The sequence below is a fragment of the Micropterus dolomieu genome, linkage group LG21, assembly GCF_021292245.1.
Source record: "Micropterus dolomieu isolate WLL.071019.BEF.003 ecotype Adirondacks linkage group LG21, ASM2129224v1, whole genome shotgun sequence".
NCBI classification, from domain to species: Eukaryota; Metazoa; Chordata; class Actinopteri; order Centrarchiformes; family Centrarchidae; genus Micropterus; species Micropterus dolomieu.
Window position 1 is genome coordinate 34237345 of NC_060170.1, and position 24777 is coordinate 34262121.

The 24777-nt window shown below is 41.5% G+C and overlaps 3 protein-coding genes across 3 annotated transcripts in view; 2 read left to right on the forward strand and 1 right to left on the reverse strand.

Annotated features, from left to right (window-relative positions):
• Window positions 1-24777, forward strand: part of LOC123960356 (scavenger receptor cysteine-rich type 1 protein M130-like) — a 549618-nt gene that overhangs the window by 195568 nt on the left and 329273 nt on the right. The gene's annotated exons all lie outside the window — the stretch shown is intronic.
• LOC123960221 (GTPase IMAP family member 8-like) lies at window positions 1841-17570 on the forward strand. The gene is given in 7 exon segments (XM_046034867.1): window positions 1841-1921; window positions 2422-2475; window positions 2654-3232; window positions 3414-3479; window positions 6692-7870; window positions 14466-15346; window positions 15673-17570. Coding segments are annotated over 7 exon segments (3273 nt in total). The 5' UTR covers window positions 1841-1902; the 3' UTR covers window positions 16168-17570.
• Window positions 17637-24777, reverse strand: part of LOC123960770 (GTPase IMAP family member 8-like) — a 70656-nt gene continuing 63515 nt past the window's right edge. The window contains exons 4-7 of the mRNA XM_046035710.1: window positions 24257-24755; window positions 23237-24142; window positions 21326-21868; window positions 17637-17647 (exon numbers count right to left, since the gene is read on the reverse strand). Coding sequence (XP_045891666.1) covers window positions 17637-17647; window positions 21326-21868; window positions 23237-24142; window positions 24257-24755 — 1959 coding nt within the window. The remainder of the gene's footprint in view (window positions 17648-21325; window positions 21869-23236; window positions 24143-24256; window positions 24756-24777) is intronic.

Sequence of the window (24777 nt, forward strand, 5' to 3'; positions counted from 1 at the left end):
GCAGAAATTTTTTTGTAACCTTGGCCAGATCTGTGCCTTGCCACAATTCTGTCTCTGAGCTCTTCAGGCAGTTCCTTTGACCTCATGATTCTCATTTGCTCTGACATGCACTGTGAGCTGTAAGGTCTTATATAGACAGGTGTGTGGCTTTCCTAATCAAGTCCAATCAGTATAATCAAACACAGCTGGACTCAAATGAAGGTGTAGAACCATCTCAAGGATGATCAGAAGAAATAGACAGCACCTGAGTTAAATATGAGTGTCACGGCAAAGGGTCTGAATACTTATGACCATGTGATATTTCAGTTTTTCTTTTTTAATAAATTTGCAAAAATTTCTACATTTCTGTTTTTTTTTCTGTCAAGATGGGGTGCTGAGTGTACATTACTGAGAAATAAAATGAACTTTTTTGATTTTTGGAAAATGGCTGCAATGAAACAAAGAGTGAAAAATTTAAAGGGGTCTGAATACTTTCCGTACCCACTGTATATATATATATATATATATATATTTATAGGTGCTGGTCATATAATTAGAATATCATCAAAAAGTTGATTTATTTCAGTAATTCCATTCAAAAAGTGAAATTTGTATAATGTAAACATTCATTCCACACAGACTGATCAAGTGTTCATTCCTTTTAATCTTGATGATTATAACTGCCACCTAATGAAAATCCCAAAATCAGTATCTCAGAAAGTTAAAATATTGTGAAAAGGATCAATATTGAAGACACCTGGTGCCACACTCTAATCAGCTAATTAAATCAAAACACCTGCAAAGGCCTTTAAATGATCTCTCAGTCTAGTTCTACACAATCATGGGGAAGACTGCTGACTTGACAGCTGTCCAAAAGACGACCATTGACCAAGAGCTGAAGGCCACTATCAGAGCAACCTGGGCTCTCATAACACCTGAGCAGTGCCACAGACTGATGGACTCCATGCCACACCGCATTGCTGCAGTAATTCAGGCAAAAGGAGCCCCAACTAAGTATTGAGTGCTGTACATGCTCATACTTTTCATGTTCATACTTTTCAGTTGGCCAACATTTCAAAAAATCCTTTTTTGTATTGGTCTTCAGTAATGTTCTAATTTTCGGAGATACTGAATTTGGGGTTTTCATTAGTTGTCAGTTTTAATCATCACAATTAAATGAATTAAACATTTGAAATATATCAGTCTGTGTGTAATGAATGAATATAATATTGAAGTTTCACTTTTTTAATGGATGAACTTTTTGATGATATTCTAATTATATGACCAGCACCTGTGTGTGTGTGTGTGTGTGTGTGTGTGTGTGTATATATATATATATACAGTACTTTGCTTTTTTCAACCATTTCCAAGACTGAATAAAATGAACATCAACACAACCACTTATACAAAATGTCTGTGAAGATTCTCAGTCCTCCAGGTCATAGTTATCCAACGAAGGTTAAAGTCAAGGGCAACTGAAATTTATCTTAACCAACTCCAGTTGCCCTTGACTTTAACCTTCATTGGACACTTACACAAAGTAACACTCCACTGTAAATGCACTGATAGTTCAGGTGTTGGAGGCGGCTGATTTCTAAAATACTTTATTTGGTTTTTGTTTTCAAGTCCAGAGTTTAATCAGATAAATCATTGAGGGAGGATTCACTGAGATGTAGATCTCCTCAGTGTGACCTGTGAAATAATTCTTAGAGTTAAACATCAATGCTTCATTTTAGGGACATTTACAGTAAAATCACACACAGGTCTTCACATTGTTGTCTGCAGTAACCAAACTCCATGTTGTCCTAAAAATCCTTGTTTGAATCTTGTGATTAAGATTTCCATTCTACCTCTTCAGGCTCTCAAACCCAGCAGTTGGTTTCTAGTTGAATTGGTCTCTGGTGTTTCCAGCAGAGTGACATCATGGCGTCTGCAGCATCAGGTGAGTCCAGTCAGACTGTGTTAGTCTGGAAAACACTCTTCTCTCTCTGTCCACATATTATACAGATAACTAAAGAGCTGCGTCCTCAGATGTTAAATCAGGTCTGCGTCCTGAATTAAACTCAGCTGAATATATGTTCATACCTGTGATAATAACCATAATGAAGTAGAAAAATGAGGGATACTATCTGATTATTTGGGCTACAGATCTCACTCGACTCAAGCTGGATCCCAGTTTTATTCAGTCTAGTTTGTTTTGCTGTAGGTCTCAGGTCTGTGATTTACTATGTCAAATAACTTAGGAGATGCAAATGGACTCTCAGACGGTCACTTTCTGATTGGGTCTCTCTTTTGCTTCTGTTGGTTTTTTTGTTTACGATTTGGTCCAAAGGTTTAATGATCCAAAAAGATGTCACTGTTACTGTCACTAAAAGGTCTTCTATAGATTACATCTGATAAATAAATAAGTAAACAAATGCTGTGTGATTCTTTCAACCACAGATGATCTGCTGCCTCTGAAACGCAGGAGCAGCATGAGCGTCCTGCCTCCTCACAGTGAGTCAAACCGAACTGTGTTATCCTGTTTAAGAATATCTGAGTTTGCAGTATTTTATAGATGCAATCTGTAAGAAGTAACTAACCTGAAGTTAAACTGAAATTAAACTGTAAATGAATAAATGCAAGTCTGAGTTGATCTTTTTCCACCTTTTCTAAATCTTTGTTATCCTTTCAGTGTCTGAGCTGAGGGTTGTTCTGCTGGGGAACAGCTGGTCTGAGAGGAGTTCAGTGGGGAACTTCATACTGGGAGAGACTAAGTTCAACACTGATGAAGAACCAGACGACTGTCTGACAGTCAGAGGACAGTTAAAAGAGAAAGAAATAGTTCTCATCAACACCCCAGATCTGCTGCATCCCAACATCTCTCAACACAAACTGACAGAACATGTGACAAACTTTGTGAGACTCTCTGATCCTGGACCTCATGTGTTCCTGCTGGTTCTACAGCCTGAAGACTTCACTGAGAAACACAAACTGAGGCTCTGCAGAGTCCTGAAACTCTTCAGTGATCGATCATTTGATCATTCACTGGTTCTGATATCAACACCCAGAGTGGAGGTTCCAGGTTTCATGGAAAAATACATGGAACAGCCTCCGTTAAAAGACCTGATCAGAAAATGTAGACACAGATACCTGAAGCAGAAGAACCTCGAACTTCCAGAGCTGTTAACACGCTTGGATCAAATCGTAAAAGAGAACAATGGAGAGCATGTCAGCTGTGATGTGTTTGAGGACACAACAGCTTCTTTACCAGGTGATCATCAAAGTCCAAAACAAAAGCAAACACAGATTTCTCTCACAGATGCTGTTAAAGCTGCTGGTGCAGAAACAATTCTGACAAGACAATAAAAACTTTGTTTACACAAACCTTCCTTGATCAGAAATTCCTAAATCAGAAAATTAAACTGCAAATTAATGATGTCATCTGTTTACAGGGTTGTATGGTGTTACAAAAATCCCTGAACAACTCTCACTATCAGAGAAAACCCCAAAGACTCACAGTAAGTAAATTCATGCCTAGATACATTTTAGGAGAAATGTGATGCTGCCTTTTCTTAGAAATATCCAAACAATTTAAGGCTAACACTCACATTCCCATCAAACCCCGAGCTCCACATCCACTGCTCTGTTTGGACAAAACAGTATTTCCTGTAAAGGCACCGGTTGCTGCCAATCATTTCAATTCACTGTTTCTGACCCTGTTACATCTTTTCTAATATGTAAGTTTTTATACAGAAACAGCTGTGTAGAAACCAAATTTACACATCAGGTGCAAAAAATGACACATATCAACCAGTAGGTGGCGCTTTAATCAAGATCAATGCATTTTGGCCCATAACTCCCACGTAGTACATTGCACATTCAAAATTGCACATTCATTCTTTTTGCAAAATAGCGAAATATGTGAAACCTACTCGTCCTCCTCCTAGACAGAGAGTCCAATCTGCACGAAACTTTGCAAGAAAAAATTTTGGACTCCCATCACCGAAAGTTATTAAAATAATTGTGAAAATGCAAAAAATGCCTAACTTATAAATGAACAACTTCTTGTATGTTATGGATAAAAACAGGAAGTGATGTCATATCCCCACATAAGTCTATCCGATTCATTCTCATCTCAGGACGTCCAATCATGTCAAATACTTACACTTTGTCATGTTGTCTGAAAGTGTCAGTAATGATACCCTGAGATGAAAACATGTTGGATTAACAGTGCTTAGTACATTCTCATGCCCCGACTCTTTAGACCCTCATGATCATAACTTGTTAAATATTTTTGATAGTCCACAAAATGCGCAATTTATAAAGGAACAAATAAAATGAAGGGACGTCATAGCTCCACAGAGGTCTGTCTGATTAACACAAAATTTGGGTCTTTGAGCAAGAGTCCGAGTCAAGTCTCAAGTCTCTGAGCAAGAGTCCGAGTCAAGTCTCAAGTCTCTGAGCTAGAGTCCGAGTCAAGTCTCAAGTCTCTCGTGGTTATTACGAATGCTGTATCACCTGCGGCGTTCAATCCAGGTTGCTAATAAAACTGCATAGCTATAAGGAATACTGTTAACCTGTTTTTCATTTACAGAGCACAATCATGTACTGTGTAATTCAATTACTGACGGCTTATTAAATACTGTAAGTGAAAACACTCCCAAGACTCTCAAACCCAGCGTAACGTTAACTAAATAAAACTGTGACGTTGCATAATCAACAATAAACCTGTAACCTGTTTTTAACTTACAGAGCACAACCTTTTAAATGCAATTAATGACAGCTTAAACCACTGTAAGTCAACACATCCTCCTGACTCTCAAATCAATAAACTGTAACCTGTTTTTAACTTGAAGAGCACAACCATGTAATGTGCAATGCAATCGCTGACAGCTTAAACTACTGTAAGTCAACACACCATCAGACTCTCAAACTAGTGTAACGTTATAACTAAATAAACCTGTAACCTCTTTCTAGCTAATGGCAATAATTAAGGTGATGCAGCCAGCGGGACGTAAATTACTTTATCTACCACCACAAGTTTGGCAAGTAAACAAACGCTCATTCATCTTTTCATAACGAACGACAGTCGGAGTAAACCTCTTGTAGGTCGTAGCTGAAGCAAGAAGCAAGCTAACGTTAGATGGCCAATGCTGAGCTGTTTTACTCACCACAGGTTACTAACCTATTTTGTATTCTGTGCGTCTTTGTTTGGGTCTTGTTGTATGAAGTTTTAAAGCCAAAGTTTATGATGAATGACGGAGCAGCTGCCGGTGTTTGTTGTATTCACGTGTGGGCGCGCGTACGTAGACAGGTTATAGGTAACGGGGGGAGGGAATAACGGCAATTGGCAATTGCCGGCAAACGGCATTGTTCACGAGTCCTGCACCTCGAGTCAGAGTCGAGTCTGAAGTCTTTTGAGGATGAGTCTCAAGTCGAGTCTCAAGTCACTGGGTGTGCGACTTAAGTTGCACTCGAGTCCGAGTCTCTAACTCGAGTCCCCATCTCTGTCAGTACGTCCCCATGCCCCAATAAGGCTACGTGCAAAATGTGGTCAAAATCAACTACTAGATGTCACTTTTGTGCAAAATCACAAATTATTTTTCCAAATTTGTCTTATTGAATTAAATGTTTTCAAATCTCTGTGCTGTTCTTCACCTGCGACTTGCATTGCCTGTGGGGAGGCAAGTCTGACTTAAGAAAGTTGTACAAACTGAGTTTTCGCTGAAGGGCATGTCCGTGGCGTGGCGTCACAAATTGAAGATTTACCATTATACTGGAAGTTGTTATAACTTCAGTGCACATGCTTAAATTTGTATCAAAATTGTACAAGTATGATAAGAGTCCCGCCCTAAACACATCAACATGCTAATATTCATAGTCAGAGCGCCACCTGATGGTAACAAGAAGTGACCTTCAATGAAGCAGCCCCCATGGCATGTTTCACCTACATGTATGAAACATTTATTAAACATTTTTATAGTGTTATTGAGGAAAATTATATCACTATAATTATCATTTATTTATTACACAACACAATTTTTTGTGCAAGCATTAGGCTTTCTGGATGATTCTTGTAATGTTATCCCATATTGATCTGCAGCTGTGTATTCAAACCCAAATTAGTCTTAAAGTAAAGAGCAACCTATGAACATTATTCATAGATTAGGAGGTGCATTACTCAGTCTTCACTCTCTGCTGTCACATCTCTACTCCATCTCTCTCACCCAAATGAGGGAGCGGTAACACGGAGCAGAGCTTTAATGTACGGCACTGTATGCAGCTGAAAAGTAGCTAATAGTGATGTAACTTAACTTACACATTAGCTACATAGCTTTTTGTGGCCTGTCTCATCATTGTTTATCACAAGCAAAAATGGAACTTAGGAACAATTGTGACCATAGGCCTTGTCCTCAGTCTCTAACAAACTAACTGCATTAGCTACTTCCCTTAACATGTTAACTAAATTAGGTAACGTTAGCTTGTGCACCTGGCTAGGTGGCAAATAACTGGAAAAGAACCAAAGCAAGCAAATTAAATTAGTGCCCTGAAACATACAGTATACATAGGTACGCTTGCTAGCTCTGCTAACGTCATGCACACGTAACATACCTTTCTTTATGCTTTTGAAACGCCAATAAAAGTTGAACGTGTTCACAGCCGTCTCCGTGGCACTTTCAGATTACTGTGATTCCTACTTAATTTTAACTTTCTCTCTGTTGTATTACAGCATCTGGATTCAGGATTGTGCTGCTGGGAAAATGTGACGACAAACAGACAAAACTTGGTAACTTCATCATCAGGGACCAAGGTTTTAATCACCACAAAACCTCCCCAACCGGGCAAAGTGTGGCCACCTGTGGAGAGTGGAGAGGAAAACCATTAACAGTAGTGAAAACTCCAGACATCTTCAGTCTGACTGTGGAGAAGCTGAGAAGAGAGGTGAAGAGCTGTGAGACTCTTTGTCCTCCTGGACCAAATGTTCTGCTGCTGTTAGTGAAGCCTTCTGATTTCACTGAGGAGAACAGACAAACACTGAAGTTCATCCTGAGTTTGTTTAGTCAAGATGCTTTTAAACACTTAATGGTCATCAGCACACATGATGGAACAAGTAGCTCTGTCAGTCAGCTGCTTAAAAACTGTGGAGGAAGACACTACAGGATGGTAGAAGAAGACCATGGACAGCTGATGGAGAAGATTGAGAACATTGTGCATGAAAACAAAGGAACCTTCTTCACCTTCACTGAAGAGACCATCAGACCAAAGTCTGAACACATCAAACCAGCTTTAAACCTGGTTCTGTGTGGGAGGAGAGGAGCAGGGAAGACTTCAGCAGCCAAGGCCATTTTAGGTCAGACAGAGTTTCATTCAGTCTCCAACTCATCAGAGTGTGTTAAACATCAGGGAGAGGTGTGTGGACGTTGGGTTTCCCTGGTGGAGCTGCCTGCCTTGTATGGACAACCTCAGGAGGCAGTGATGGAGGAATCACTCAGGTGTATCTCCCTCTGTGATCCTGAGGGCGTCCATGTCTTCATCCTGGTCCTACCTGTGGGTCCCCTCACTGATGAAGACAAGGGAGAGTTAAAGACCATCCAGAACACATTCAGCTCTCGAGTCGATGACTTCACCATGATTCTGTTCACTGTGGAGTCAGATCCTGCAGCTCCAGCTGTTGTTAACTATCTAAAGGAAAACAAGGACATCCAGGAGCTCCGTCAGAGCTGTGGAGGAAGATATGTTGTTCTCAACATCAAGGACAAGCAGCAGATCCCAGAGCTGCTGGACATGGTGGACAAGATGAGACAATCTGAAAATAAACCATCCTACTATACAGCTGTAACATTTGCACGTGCACAAATGGAAAAGGTCATACAACAAGAGAAGCTGATGAAGAAGAACAAGATCACTTGTAAGTACTTTAAATTGAAATATTTTTCTGTGTCCTGAACCATGTTGTACATAACACAGTGGTGGATCTAGAAAATTTTACATGGGGGGGCAAAGGGGTGGCAAGAGGTCTTGGCGGGGTGGCAGGGGTAGAACAAAAACACTTTTAAACTACAGTAGTTCTTGTTTAATCATGCCCTTATTGTCATAATGCAAAAACTTGAGGACTCAAAGGCAGACTCGGAACAGTTCGAAGGGGTAACAAAGAAGTTTTATTGAAAGGTGCAACGGAGGACTGGGTGGTTGGCTCCAACAAGGCAGAATGGAGAACACAGAGGAGGGGAGTTAGTCCAGGCAAGATAGAAGCAGAGCGGGGTGTGGCTTTCAGCAGGTTTCCCGGAGGTAGTGTGATCCTGGGCTCAGAGAAAAACAGGTTAATCCAGGGAGAGACAGAAATTACAGGGAATCTTACAGGAGAAGATAGTTGGCCTTGACGCATGTACCACATGTGGTTAACTGACGATCTGGTGAAGAATGTGAGGCGGACTGGGGTTGAAATACTGCAGGAGCTTGATTAGTGGAATGAGAACCAGGTGCGCTGCTGGAGCCAGAGAGTGTAGCCACGCCCAGACAGACACAGACAGGGAGGACAGACAGAAAATACAGGGAAGGGGGGAACAAAAGAACACAAGGTAGTGGAGAGATTCTGTAGCACCACAACAGTACCCCCCCTCAAAGGGAGCCTCCTGGCGACCCACCAGGCCGATCAGGGCGTGCCCGATGAAACTCACGGATGAGTCGGGGGTCCAAGATGAAGGACCGGGGAACCCAGGTCCTCTTCCGGGCCGTACCCCTCCCAATCCACCAAGTACTGCAGCCCCCTCCCCCGCCGTCGAACACCCAGGAGCCGACGGACAGTATACACTGGGTGGTCATCAACAACCTGGGCCGGCGGAGGGGCGGAGGGCGGAGGGCACAAGGGGCTGAAAGACACTGGCTTGATCTGAGAGACATGGAAGCTGGGGTGAATCCTCATGGGTTTAGGCAGTTTCAGTCTGACCGCTGAAGGGCTAATAACTCTCTCAATCTCATAGGGACCAATGAAGCGAGGGGACAGTTTCTTAGACTCTGTTTTAAGGGGAATATTCCTGGAAGAGAGCCAAACTTTCTGACCTGGCTGATAGGTGGGAGCAGGGGTCCGATGTCTGTCCGCTATGCGCTTGTTCCTCTCCGCTGTCCACAGGAGGGCTGCACAACCCTCTCTCCAGACCTTGCGGCAGTGGCGGCGGAGCAATTTCACCTTCCTGTGAGGGGAACAGGGCAGGCTGATACCCGAGGGAGGCTTCAAAAGGGGACATACCTGTAGCCGAGCTAGTAAGGGAGTTGTGAGCATATTCAACCCAGGTGAGATGTGAGCTCCAAGAGGTGGGATTGGTGGCAGCGACACACCTTAATGCGGACTCCATGTCCTGATTGGCTCTCTCCGTTTGTCCTTTGGTTTGGGGGTGAAAACCAGATGATAGACTCACTGTAGCGCCTAAGGTGCGACAAAAAGCTTGCCACACCTGGGAGATGAACTGCAGTCCACGGTCTGAAACAATGTCTAGTGGGATTCCATGCAGCCGGATAACATGTTGCCCCAGTAAGTCGGCAGTTTCACGAGCTGAAGGGAGTTTAGGGAGAGCCACAACATGAACAGCCTTAGAAAAATGGTCGACAATAGTGAGTATGACGGAGTTACCTTGTGAGACTGGTAACCCAGTCACAAAGTCCATAGCAATATGTGACCAGGGCCGGCTTGGAATGGGCAAGCGCTGCAGCAGTCCCTCAGAAGGGCGGTGAGATGATTTTCCCCGGGCGCAAACAGAACATGCTGCCACGTAATCACGGGTGTCTGCCTCCATGGAGGGCCACCAAAAATGTCTTCTCAGTAGGGACAGGGTGCGTTTACCACCTGGGTGGCAGGCAAAGCGGGAAGCGTGAACCCACTGGAGAACCTGTACAGTGTCAGGAACAAATAAGCAATTTGGCAGTTCATTACCTGGGTCTGGTTGGGCCTGCTGTGCTTCCCTGACTGCCGACTCGATCTCCCAGGAGATTGGAGCAACCACACAGGAGGGTGGCAGGATAGTCTCAGGACCTGGCGGAACATCGATAGCAGAGAACTGACGAGAGAGAGCATCTGGTTTAATATTTCTAGACCCAGGGCGGTATGTAATGGAAAACCTGAATCGACCAAAAAACAGTGACCAGCGGGCTTGCCTAGAGGTTAATCTCTTGGCTGACTGGATGTATGCCAGATTTTTGTGATCCGTCCAGACAATAAATGGCTGTTCGGAACCCTCGAGCCAATGTCTCCACTCCTCCAAAGCCAGTTTGACAGCTAGAAGCTCCCTGTTACCCACATCATAGTTCCGTTCAGCCGGCGATAATCTTCGCGAGAAGAAGGCACAGGGATGGAGTTTCTGATCTGGACCGGTCCTCTGGGACAGAACGGCTCCCACCCCAGAATCTGACGCGTCTACTTCCACTATGAACTGCAGAGAGGGATTAGGTTGGACTAAAATAGGAGCAGTGGTGAAAAGTCTTTTGAGTTCACTGAAAGCCTGATCAGCCTCTGGGGTCCAGGAAAAGGTGATTGAGGAAGAGGTTAGACTAGTTAGGGGGGCTACCACCTTGCTGTAGTTCCGGATGAAACGACGGTAGAAATTGGCAAAGCCTAAAAAACGTTGCAGGTCCGCCCTCATCTGCCCTCCTTCAAGGATGTAGCCCAGAAAACTGACAGAGGGAACATGGAACTCACATTTCTCTGCCTTTACAAAAAGTCTGTTCTCCAGCAGCCGCTGAAGAACCTGACGGACATGAGAAATGTGATCTGAATGGGTCTTGGAAAATATCAGAATGTCATCTAGGTAGACAAAGACGAACTGGTTGGCCTGAAAAACAGCGGGAGCGTTTGTGAGGCCAAAGGGCATGACTAAATACTCATAATGGCCCAGTGGGGTGTTGAACGCTGTCTTCCATTCGTCTCCTTCTCTTATACGGACAAGGTGGTAAGCGTTTCTTAAATCCAGTTTTGAGAAAATGGTCGCTCCGTGAAGGGGTTCGAAGGCAGAGTTAATCAGTGGCAACGGGTATTTATTCTTAACAGTGATATTGTTAAGGCCGCGATAGTCAAAGCAGGGACGGAGAGAGCCATCCTTCTTGCCTACAAAAAAGAATCCTGCGTCAACAGGGGATGAAGAAGACCGAATGATGCCTGCAGCTAGTGAGTCATGGATATACCTTTCCATGGCCTCTCGTTCAGGGCGAGAAAGATTGTACAGCCTGCTAGTGGGTAATGGTGCCCCGGGAAGAAGGTCTATGGCACAATCATATGGCTGGTGTGGTGGTAATGAGAGGGCTAAGTCTTTGCTGAACACCATACCCAGGTCGTGATATTCTAGACGGATGGAGGACAGATCGGGGTTTTCAGGGCTAGAAGGTGCCACAGCAGCCACCACAGGCTGCAGTGCCGATTGCAGGCAGGTTGAATGGCAAAATGAACTCCAACTCACAATCCTCCCTTCATCCCAGTCAATATGGGGGTTATGGCGCTTCAACCAGGTGGAACCAAGAACCAGTGGTGAGTGGGGGGCTGAAATGAGGTGAAATTGGATCTCCTCTCTATGGTTACCAGATACTACTAGGGCTACCGGTTTGGTGCGCTGGGTAACTTGGGCCAGCAATCTGCCATCAATAGCGTTAGCTGTAAGAGGGGCTTCTAGTGTCTCAACGGGGATTCCAGACCTCATGGCTAATTCTTTATCCAAAAAACAGTCATCTGCACCAGAGTCTACAAGCGCAAGTAAGGGGAGTTCTACTTTATTGACACAAAGAGTGGCTTGGAGCTGCATTCTAGAATGTGACGGGGTAGAAGAAGAAGTTTCACTCACAAATACCCCCACCTCTATTGATGAGCTCCGTCTTTTGGCCGCACGGGGCAGGAAACACGGAGATGGCCGTGCTTTCCACAGTATAAGCACTCCCCAGCTCTTAATCTGCAGAAACATTCTGTCGGGGAGAGATGGGCTCGCCCCATTTGCATGGGTTCCACACCAGAGGGCGGCAATGTCCAAGGTCTTTGCTTCAGGGCTGCCCTCGGCTTTCATGGGATGTGATGAGGAAAGGTGAGTGTAACTGGGAGGACGTGAGCGGCCTGACCTCTCCCTGCGTCGCTCGCGAAGGCGGTTGTCAATCCTAATAGCCAACGAAACAAGGGTGTTAAAGTCAGAGGGTACATCTCTTGTTGTCAGTTCATCCTTTAAGTGTTCATTAAGTGCATTCATAAATACCCCGAGTAATGCCTCATTGTTCCATCCTGAGACAGCCGCCAGTGAGCGAAACGTCTGCAACACTCCTATTGTCCTGGCGTAACTGTAACAATCGTCTCGCAGCATTTCCTTGATAGTCTAGATGGTCAAAGACTTGTTTCATTAAGGCTTCGAATTCATCAAAGGTGTAAGAGGAGACGGATCGACTAGAATTAATCGCCTCAGCCCAAGCCAGGGCTCGCCCCCTTAATAATCATAAAGTACCTTGGACTGGTCTGAAGGAAAAGTCCGTGGCCGTTAAAACTGTAGCGCATTGCAGGAGAAAGCCTCGGCACTTATCCAGTTCTCCGGAAAAGGGTTCTGGGTCGGGGACATACGATTCTTGGAGTGGAGGAGGTGCTGGGTGGTCCTGGTGATGAGAGGCAGCCACCGGAGCAGGTGGGGAAAATTGTGCAGTTAGTGAGGAAAGGAATGAGGAATTGAGTGCTTTTGCTTGTGTATTTAGCATTTCTGGGACCCTGTGACAGCAGTTTTTTTTTTACTAAGGCATCATGTTTACTCACAAGATCTAAAATCTCAAGGAAATTTCCCGTTTTTTGAGTTTTCTGATTCATTATGGCCACGTTGGGAAATGTTCTGAGTGGCTGTCAACAGCAAGGTTTCAGACAAAGTTTTAATGTATTTTTGATTTTTGATTACTTGTTTCTGATTTTCATCTCCCATCATTCCCAAGACAGTTGTATTTTTCTTGGCCATTCTTTTGAACTCTCTCCATGCAATCATCGCATTCACATGTGTGTCTAATCTGGCATGTACACTAAACCCACTGTCTTTGGAAGTGGCCAGTTAGAATAGCCATTTTCTGATGTGAATACACTGTTTTTTTAAATGTGCAAAATGTCTGCATGCAAAGCAGTATGCTGCATCTTTAGACATGAAATATTTAAGCCATGGCCGAGAACTGTACCACTCCCTGTGGAAGCTTCTTTTTGCTGCTCCATGTTGTGTCTTTGGGAATGTCTTTAAATCAGGCTGCATCACCTTTGCATTTTGATATATCTTAAAAAAGAAAGAGGAGAGTGCCAAATATAATTATCTAATGCAACTGAACAGTACATGGACATAGCCAATGCATATAAGTGGCATTACATATTATCCTACTGTATGGCAATTTATGTGAAAGAAGAATAAAAACATACCATGTGGTCCAGGGGGAATTGCAGGTCTACCCTCTTCCTCTCTGTCATCTTCCTCCTCCTGATCACTCCCTGCCTCCTCTTCATCCCTCACTGATTCTTCTTTTCCCTCCTGTGTACTTTCTTTGAATTTTTTTAGCAAAAAAGCTGGCAATATCCCCACTTTTAGCCTTCCTTTTCATGGTTAGGCTCCAGCTACTTTCTTCAACTACTCTTGCCTGCAAAAGTCAATATGTGAAAACCTCTGGTTATCCTTGTATTACATTACACTGGCCATGTAGCTAATAAGTAGCCTATATAACAAATATAAAATCAGAAAGATTTATCACATGCACACACCAGTTATGTTTAGACTACTTAATCCTATTGTATTTGTTATTTCCCCAGTTGTAACCTGGTTTCATTGCTGTGATATCTGAGAGGAATTGGATATATAGGACTGCTTAGCGAATCAAATGATCGATGTCTTATCTGGCACTGTGTTGTATGTTGTAAGGTAATGTCGGCGTAACGGCGACCATCAGTAAACGTTATGGATACAAACAATATTTTATATTTTTTATTAAGCTGTTCTTGTTCTTGTCTTTACTAAAAACAAAATTAGGCTAATCAAACGGAAGAGTGCTCTTACAAATTATGAGGGAGCGATCTGACCGCTGATTTTGGCTAACGTAATAGACTCACTGTTTTTGCTGATGCTGAATCGTCTTTAGCATACAATACATTCATTACAAATGTAACTTTAAGTCAGCCAGACTAAGCGAACGCCGCTCTGCACATTTGAATCGGGGACGTAGCTAAGTATTTGAGGGGCGGGGGGAGGGGCTAATAATACATTTAAAATTAAAAATTAAATTGTTCACTTTTGGTAAATGTATTGTTTAGTTCACTGGTTTGAGAAGATAGACATAGTGGCGGGTTGTTTTTACAAGTACAGTTTTTGGATCATCAAAGTTAGGGGGGCAGCTGGGGGGGGCAGGGCTCTGGGGGGGGGGGGCACTTGCCCCCCCTTGCCCCCCTGTAGATCCGCCCGTGACATCACAGTCTTGAACCTTCACTGTAGCTGCTGAGAATATTTAAAGTAACTCCAGGTCTTCTTATTTCACAGGTGATGATGAGGAGCAGAGCCCAGAGAGTCTCAGGATTGTGCTGATAGGGAAGACTGGAAGTGGAAAGAGCTCTACAGGAAACGCCATTCTAGGAAGAAAGGAGTTTAAAGCTGAAGCAGGTCAAATAACAATCACCAAACTTTGTCTAAAAGCACAGAGTAAAGTGGACGGTCGTCCGGTCGTTGTGGTCGACACTCCTGGTCTGTTTGACAATAGTTTGACCCATGAAGAGGTTCATGAGGAGATGGTGAAATGCATCAGTCTTCTGGCTCCAGGACCACATGTCTTCCTGTTGGTGTTACAGATCGGCAGATTTACAGAAGAGGAGAAGGAGACATTAAAACACATCAAGGAAGGCTTTGGGAAGAATGCTGAAAAGTTCACCATCATTCTTTTAACTGGAGGAGATAAACTAAAGCATGAGAAAGTTTCCATTGAAGAATACATTGAACATAAATGTGATGATTCCTTTAAGAAGCTGATCTCTGACTGTGGAGGAAGATACCATGTGTTTAATAACTATGATGAACAAAACCGCACACAAGTCAGTGAGCTGATAACCAAGATTGACACCATGGTGAAGGAAAATGGAGGCAGCTGCTACACCAATGAGACGCTGCAAGAGGCCGAGGCAGCTATAAAGAAAGAAATGGAGAGAATCCTGAAGGAGAAGGAAGAAGAGATGAAGAGAGAGAGGGAGGAACTTCAAAGAAAACACGAGAAAGAAATGAAAGAGATGGAAAGAAGAATGAAAGAACAGAGAGCAGAAACTAAAAAGGAGAGAAAACTGAGAGAAAAACAACTTAAAGAAAAGGAGGAAAAGATAAAGAAGGAACGTGAGGAGAGAAAGAAAGAACAGGAAATGAGAGAAGAAGAAGACATGAAAAAAAAACAACAGGAAGAAATAAAACACATTGAATGGTGGAAAAAACGATGTCAAGAAGAAGAACAGAGACGACAGGAGGAACAAAGAAGACTTAGAAAGCTTCAAGAAGAATACGAACAGGAAAGAGAAAATGATGAAAAGAAAAGAAAGGAAGAGGACAGAATCAGAAGAGAACAAGAGGAAAAAGAGAACGAAGAACAGAGAGCAGAAACTGAAAAGAGAAAAAACTGAGAGAAAAAGAACTTAAAGAAAAGGAGGAGAAGATAAAGAAGGAACGTGAGGAGAGAAAGAAAGAACAGGAAATGAGAGAAGAAGAAGACAAGAAGAGAAAACAACAGGAAGAAATTCAACGACAGGAGTGGGAACGAAAGGTTGAAGCTTTGGAGCAAAATATAAGATCAGAGTCAGAATCAAAGGAAACCATTGACAGAAAGCTGAAGGAGAGCAGAGAAGAGATGAGAAAAGAACGAGAGAACTGGGAGAAAACACAAAATTAATGGTGGGAAAAACGAAAACAAGAAGACGAACAGAAACGACAGGAGGAACAAAGAAGACTTAGAAAGCTTCAAGAAGAATACGAACAGGAAAGAGAAAATGATGAAAAGAAAAGAAAGGAAGAGGACAGAATCAGAAGAGAACAAGAGGAAAAAGAGAAACAAGATAATGTGGAGAAACATAAAGAAATGGAGAATCTGAAGAAGACACATGAAGAAGAGGCCAGACAGAAAGCTGAAGAGTTGAACGAATTCAAAGAGAAACACAACAAGGAGTTTGCAGCTCAGAAGCGACAGTATAGAAAAAAATCTATGACTTAGTGAAATGTGTGACCAAAAATGGAGAAAATCTGATAAAAATGAATGACTTACTGAAAAAACATGAAGAAGAAATGAAGAATCTGAAAACTGAGGAGGAAAAGAAAAATCAACACGTGAAACACGTGACAAAGAACTAAGTGACCTGATACAGGAACTTTTGAAACAAGCCGACAGATCAAGCTGTTCCATTTCATGAGGATTTGTTTCATGTAAACGTCTCATCAACAGAACAGCTTCAGATGTTTTTTTTTTATTTTTTCCTGTTTTCCTTTGTTTCAATAACTGAAACTTTAAAGAAACAGAGATTTCATTGTGATATTTAGCAGTGGACTACACTGTGATGCAGACCATGGCCATAGAAATACTTCTCATTGGCTGTCAGGTTTCAGCAGTCTATAATATTAAACTGCAGGTAACCATAGCAACAGTACTGATACAGTTATCTGACTGGTGAAACTAAAACCTTGTGCAGAATATAGGCTACAGCTCGTTTTGTTGATACACTTGTACTGTGCGTTGTCCCAGATGAAACATGTTATAACTTGATTACAGATAATTTCTTCCCACAGATCCTCTGGAGTTCAGCCTCTGCATACTGCTCGACAGAATATCTATGCATATCTATCGTAAATGACATGTAAATAAAAACAAAACATAGTAATGTAGTTTTCTCTTCATTTGGCTTACGTGTTGTGAAAACGACGCTTGTAATGCCGGGAAAACCCAGTTTTTTATAAATTGCAACCTCATTTTAGCAGATTCCGCGATACTCTGCGTTCAACAGCTGATTCCATTTTTATTATCAAATTCTGGATTCCATTGTTTACTGTATCACAGAAATCATAGGGCTCTAGCTAACTAAGTAGTTTGTTGCCTAAATCTAACCAAACTGCATTGTTTCACAACATTAACCACTAGTTTTATTTTGAAAGTTTAACCGTTGTTGCATATTTATTTTTGCTAACTTGCGGAGCCCTACACATACAAAAATGACCAAAGGCTACCCAGGGCATTAAAAAGCAACATCCTGACAAAGCATCAATCTGTGACGATCTGGGATCTGATGATACAATCAAAACACAAAGTATTTGTTCTGATAAAATATTTTCATGTTTTGAATATGAGAAAGAACATGATGTTTGTGCTGGAAGTGAAATAAAATGTTTAGATGTCATTCACCCTGTTTTCTCTGCAAATCACAAATATCACAGCAAATATGAAACATTAAACAACATGAAGATCATTTAAACTGCTGATCAGATCAATCAGAATGATGCAGAATGACATTATAGACGCTTTGCTTTATAACTGATGACATCAACTTAAGACAGAATTCAGATCAATCTTTAATCTTTGCTTTCTTTGTTTGTGCTTCTAAAAGATGAATAAAGTGTTTCCCTGTAGTTCAGTGTGGACTGTTGTTAATCTAATAAACTAGATGATAAAGTGATGAAACAGAACAGAGCTCATTAGGCAAAAGCTACGGAGTATAGAAACAGCGTGAGAAGGAGTTTGAGACTTAAAGGAAGGTGTTCTCCCCTAACTGCACCCACTGTTGTATTACGCAGGGCCGCCTCTTCTCCTGTGAGTGGGTGTTGGACGATCTCGGCCTGGAGAATCACAAACCGCCAGAACGGACTGATCGTTCGCAAATGGACCAAGTACATCAGTGGGATTTTCACATGTGGAGTCAGCTTAAGTGTCTTATGACTACTTTTATCTGTGCGTTTAAATTGTTCTCAAATACATTAGGATTTATGATTAACTGTGTTCAGTGTGCTAATTGGTTGGCTGCTCCCCAACAGAACATTCAGGTTGGAATTGAACACAAACCGGTCACAATAGGACAAAGATAATAGGACAATAGCTGTTTGATATTGAAACACTTTAGTTCTTTAAGTGGGACAGATGTGCAGTTTAACCCAGATAGTAAATAAAATGAGCTAACAGTTACAACAAAGCCTTTTTTAACACTTTTATCTGAAGAATAATTTCTATAAATGTTCAGTCACCAAAGACCCAAAGACTTCTTTGTACACTGATGGTGTTCAGCTGTAATAAAAATATAAAGTCAGCTCAGGAAAAGTCTTTACATTTGAAATTAAGTGGTTAAACTCACAAGGCAAGGCAAGTTTATTTGTATAGCACATTTTAACAACAAGGTAATTCAAAGTTCTTCATATAAAACATAAAAGCAACAGGGAAATATAAAAAAGTTTAAAAGCAACATAAAATATAATAAAAGTTACAGTGTTACAATCAGGGTTAAAAGAGTTAAATGGAAATATTTAATTAAAAGCAATAATAAAAAGCTAAAAACAAAGAAAAAGAAAACAGCACAGTAAAAGTTACAGTGCAGTGTAAGTTATCAATAAAAAGAAAAATCTTAAATATTTAATTAAAAGCAATGGTAAAAAGAAAAGTCTTCAGTCTTAATTTAAAAGAACTGACAGTTTCAGCAGACCTGCAGTTATCTATGAGTTTGTTCCAGATATACGGAGCATAATAACTGAACACTGCTTCTCCTTGTTTAGTTTTGACTCTGGGGACAGAAAGCAGACCTGATCCCAGACCACCTGAGAGGTCTGGATGGTTCATAACGAAGCAGAAGATCGGAAATGTATTTTGGCCCTAAACCATTTAGTGCTTTATAAACTAACAGCAGGATTTTGAAATCAATTATTTGACATACAGGAAGCCAATGTAAAGACCTCAGAACTGGAGTGATGTGATCCACCTTTTTGGTCTTATTGAGGACTCGAGCAGCTTGCTTTCTGAATCAGCTGCAGCTGTCTGATGGATTTCTTAGGGAGCCCTGTAAGGACACCGTTACAGTAGTCAAGTCGACTGAAGATAAATGCATGGATAAGTTTTTCCAGGTCCTGCTGAGACATAAGTCCTTTAATTCTTGATATATTCTTCAGGTGATAGTAGGCTGACTTTGTAATTGTCTTAATGTGGCTCCTCAAATTCAGGTCTGAGTCCATGACTACACCAAGATTTCTGGCTTGATTTGTGGTTCTTAACATTACAGATTAAAGTCGAGCACTGACTTTCAATCGTTCCTCCCTGGCTCCAAAAACAATAACTTCAGTTTCATCCTTGTTTAATTGAAGAAAATTCCGGCACATCCAGTTGTTGACCTGCTCAATACAGTTACTCAGCGCCTGTATGGGAACATAGTCCCCTGGTGAAATGGTTATGTAAATCTGTGTGTCATCTGCATAATTATGGTAACATATTTTGTTGTTTTTCATAATCTGAGCCAGTGGAAGCATGTAAATGTTAAACAAAAGGAGGTCCCAGAATGGAGCCTGGGGGAACTCCACATGTCATTTTTGTTAGCTCATTTGTGTGATTACCTGAAGACACAAAGTAGTCCCTGTCCTTTAAGTAGGATTCCAACCATTTTAGTACTGTGCCAGAAAGTCCAACCCAGTTTTCAAGTCTGCCTAGTAATATGTTGTGGTCGACTGAGACTGAAATTCTGCCACTGTCAGTGTTTAAATGGATGTCATCGAAGACCTTAAAAAGAGCCGTCTCAGTGCTGTGGTGTGGTCGAAAACCTGACTGGAAGACATCAAAACAGTTATTTAGTGCCAAGAAAGCACTGGGGGATGGAGGGTTGGTTAGCCTGTCGACAGTAGCAAACAGGGCACGTGCGTTATTAGTGTTTTTGGTGATGATGTCAGAGAAGAAGGACCGCCTTGCATTTCTCAGTTCTAAATTATAAATGCGAAGTCTCTCTTTATAGATGTCATAATGAACCTGGAGATTTGTTTTCCGCCACCTGCGTTCAGCTTTTTGACACTCTCTTTTTTGAGTTCTAACCAGCGTGGCATTTCTCCATGGAGATCAATCCATGGAGATCAATGAAAAAACTTTGAAGCATATACTCTCACAGTCTATCTGAATAGTCAAGCGGTTTTAGGTCAAGATCAAATCTTGCTCAGGGCATGGTAAACAAATGGTGCAAACCTGAACAGATATGTTTGATGAGCAAATTTCTGATGCAATACATATAAAAAAAATCATCTCTAATGACCAATCAGAGCTTCAACTGTTGAAGTATTTCTTTACTCAACTGCTGTCTATTTTTATTATTATTTTTAATTAAGAAATAATTACACTTAAACAACTAGAACTGCAAGCAGTTGTAAGCAGGGTCCAAGCCTCCTGGCGCCAGCCGCCCCCCACGCGAGTTGATCCGTGGCTTGGGGGGCCCGTTGAGAATAAACGAGCAGAGTTATAAATTAAAGGGAGTTGCGGTTCCGGACATATAAAATGAATGTATGTCTATGGGAGTGTTATTTGATATCCGCTTAGTAGCTCCACCTAGAGGCCGATAGACGCCAAAATTCACACAGCCCGTCAGGAGGGCGTGGCAGATAAGGTCCCCGAGTTTGGTGTAGATCGGCCATTGCAAACCTAAGATAAGACATGACATGCAGTTTTTTGCATTTCAGCAATAATTTGTTAGCTTATAATTAGGTTGCGGTGACCTGGACTTACCCTATAGTTTCGCGTCTGAAGCAATTACCATCTAGGCCGCAGTATCAGTTTTGTTCATGGAAGAATAAAAAAAAATAAAAAATAAAAAACGAGAACGATCGGGTTCCCAGCACCCTTGGGCTTGGACCCCTAATTGGGACAAAAGAAAAGAAAACAAACAGCAAAAAGGCAATTATTCCCAACAACAGGAGAAAGAGAAATTTCTCTGAAATCAAGTCGTAATCAGAAACAACAAGTCTGAGATTTTGAAGTCTTGAACTACATAATATTATAGGCTGGTGAAGTAGACGCCTGATAGCCAATGGGAAGTATTTCGGAAAAATATTACTATACAATCTCTGCTTCTTTAAAGTTTCAGTTATTAAAACCAAATGAAAACAGGAAAAAAAAATTGAAACTGCTCTGTTGATGAGACGTTTACATGAAACAGATCCTCATAAAATAGAACACCATGATGTGTCTTCTTGTTTCAAAAGTTCCTGTATCAGGTCACTTAGTTCTTTGTCATGTGTTTCCTGCAGATTTTTCTTTTCCTGATCATTTTTCACATTATTCATTTCTTCTTCATGTTTCTTCAGTAAGTCATTGATAGTTTCAAGGTTTTCTCTCTTCTTGGTCACACATTTCACTAAGTCAGAAATTTCACCTTGATATTTTTTCTTTAGTTGTTCTTCATTGCGGGCTAAAAATGCCTTTAAGATGTCATATTGTTTATCTTTTTCTGTCATTATTTCTTCATGCTGTTTCTTCTGAGCTGCAAACTCCTTCTTGTATTTCTCTTTGAATTCATTCAACCCTTCAGCTTTCTGTCTGGCCTCCTCTTCACACGTCTTCTTCAGATTCTCCATTTTCTTCTTCTGTTTCTCCTCAATGTCTTTTTTCTCTTTTTCCTCTTGTTCTCTTCTGATTCTGTCCTCTTCCTTTCTTTTCTTTTCATAATTTTCCCTTTCCTGTTCGTATTCTTCTTGAAGCTTTCTAAGTCTTCTTTGTTCCTCCTGTCGTCTCTGTTCGTCTTCTTGTTTTCGTTTTTCCCGCCATTCTCTTTGTGTTTTCTCCCAGTTCTCTCGTTCTTTTCTCATCTCTTCTCTGCTCTCCTTCAGCTGTCTGTCAATGGTTTCCTTTGATTCTGACTCTGATCTTATTTTTTGCTCCAAAGCTTCAACCTTTTGTTTCCACTCCTGTTGTTGACCTTCTTCCTGTTGTTTTCTCTTCTTGTCTTCTTCTTGTCTGATTTCCTGTTCTTTCTTTCTAGCCTCCTCTTCATATGTCTTTTTCTGATTCTCCATTTGTTTCTGATGTTTCTCTTCGATGTCTTTTTTCTCTTTTTCCTCTCTTTCTCTTCTGATTCTGTCCTCTTCCTTTCTTTTCTTTTCATCATTTTCTCTTTCCTGTTCGTATTCTTCTTGAAGCTTTCTAAGTCTTCTTTGTTCCTCCAGTCGTCTCTGTTCTTCTTCTTGTTTTCGTTTTTTCCACAATTCTCTTTGTGTTTTCTCCCAGTTCTCTCGTTCTTTTCTCATCTCTTCTCTGCTCTCCTTCAGCTTTCTGTCAATGGTTTCCTTTGATTCTGACTCTGATCTTATATTTTGCTCCAAAGCTTCAATCTTTCGTTCCCACTCCTGTCGTTTAATTTCTTCCTGTTGTTTTCTCTTCTTGTCTTCTTCTTCTCTCATTTCCTGTTCTTTCTTTCTCTCCTCACGTTCCTTCTTTATCTTCTCCTCCTTTTCTTTAAGTATTTTTTCCTTCAGTTTTCTCTCCTTTTCAATTTCTGCTCTCTGTCTTTTTCTCTCTTTTTCCTCTCTTTCTCTTCTGATTCTGTCCTCTTCCTTTCTTTTCTTTTCATAATTTTCTCTTTCCTGTTCGTATTCTTCTTGAAGCTTTCTAAGTCTTCTTTGTTCCTCCAGTCGTCTCTGTTCTTCTTCTTCATATCGCTTTTTCCACCATTCTCTTTGTGTTTTCTCCCAGTTCTCTCGTTCTTTTCTCATCTCTTCTCTGCTCTCCTTCAGCTTTCTGTCAATGGTTTCCTTTGATTCTGACTCTGATCTTATTTTTTGCTCCAAATCTTCAACCTTTTGTTTCCACTCCTGTCGTTGAATTTCTTCCTGTTGTTTTCTCTTCCTGTCTTCTTCTTCTCTCATTTCCTGTTCTTTCTTTCTCTCCTCACGTTCCTTCTTTATCTTCTCCTCCTTTTCTTCAAGTTCTTTTTCTCTCAGTTTTCTCTCCTTTTCAATTTCTGCTCTCTGTACTTTTTTCTGTTTTTCCTCTCTTTCTCTTCTGATTCTGTCCTCTTCCTTTCTTTTCGTTTCATCATTTTCTCTTTCCTGTTCGTATTCTTCTTGAAGCTTTCTAAGTCTTCTTTGTTCCTCCTGTCGTCTCCGTTCATCTTCTTCATATCGTTTTTTCCACCATTCATTTTGTGTTTTCTCCCAGTTCTCTCGTTCTTTTCTCATCTCTTCTCTGCTCTCCTTCAGCTTTCTGTCAATCATTTCCTTTGATTCTGACTCTGATCTTATATTTTGCTCCAAAGCTTCAACCTTTCGTTCCCACTCCTGTCGTTGACCTTCTTCCTGTTCTTTTCTCTTCTTGTCTTCTTCTTCTCTCATTTCCTGTTCTTTCTTTCTCTCCTCATGTTCCTTCTTTATCTTCTCCTCCTTTTCTTTAAGTTGTTTTTCTCTCAGTTTTCTCTCCTTTTCAGTTTCTGCTCTCTGTTCTTTCATTCTTCTTTTCATCTCTTGCATTTCCTCCTCATGTTTTCTTTGAAGCTCCTCCCTCTCTCTCTTCATCTCTTCTTCCTTCTCCTTCAGGATTCTCTCCATTTCTTTCTTTATAGCTGCCTCGGCCTCTTGCAGCATCTCATTGGTGTAGCAGCTGCCTCCATTTTCCTTCACCATGGTGTCAATCTTGGTTATCAGCTCACTGACTTGTGTGCGGTTTTGTTCATCATAGTTATTAAACACATGGTATCTTCCTCCACAGTCAGAGATCAGCTTCTTAAAGGAAGCATCACATTTATGTTCAATGTATTCTTCAATGGAAACTTTCTCATCCTCCAGTTTATCTCCTCCAGTTAAAAGAATGATGGTGAACTTTTCAGCATTTTTCCCAAAGCCTTCCTTGATGAGTTTTAATGTCTCCTTCTCCTCTGGTGTGAGTCTCCCGATCTGTAACACCAACAGGAAGACATGTGGTCCTGGAGCCAGAAGACTGATGCATTTCACCATCTCCTCATGAACCTCTTCATGGGACAAAGTTGTGTCAAACAGACCAGGAGTGTCGACCACAACGACCGGACGACCGTCCACTTTACTCTGTGCTTTCTGACAAAGTTTGGTGACTGATGTTTGACTTGATTCAGCTTTGAACTCGTCTCTTCCTAGAATGGTGTTTCCTGTAGAGCTCTTTCCACTTCCAGTGTTCCCTATCAGCACAATCCTGAGACTCTCTGGGCTCTGCTCCTCATCATCACCTGGGAAAGAAGAAGACCTGGAGTTACTTTAAATATTCTCAGCAGCTACAGTAAAGACTGTGATGATCAACATGGTTCAGGACACAGAAAAACATTTTAATTCAAAGTACTTACAAGTGATCTTGTTCTTCTTTATTATCCTCTCTTGTTGTATGACCTTTTCCATTTGTGCACGTGCAAATGTTACAGCTGTATAGCAGGATGGTTTATTTTCAGATTGTCTCATGTTTTCCACCATGTCCAGCAGCTCTGGGATCTGCTGCTTGTCCTTGATGTTGAGAACAACATCTCTTCCTCCACAGCTCTGACGGAGCTCCTGGATGTCCTTGTTTTCCTTTACAAAGTTAACAACAGCTGGAGCTGCAGGATCTGACTCCACAGTGAACAGAATCATGGTGAAGTCATCGACTCGAGAGCTGAATGTGTTCTGGATGGTCTTTAACTCTCCCTTGTCTTCATCAGTGAGGGGACCCACAGGTAGGACCAGGATGAAGACATGGACGCCCTCAGGATCACAGAGGGAGATACACCTGAGTGATTCCTCCATCACTGCCTCCTGAGGTTTTCCATACAAGGCAGGCAGCTCCACCAGGGAAACCCAACGTCCACACACCTCTCCCTGATGTTTAACACAC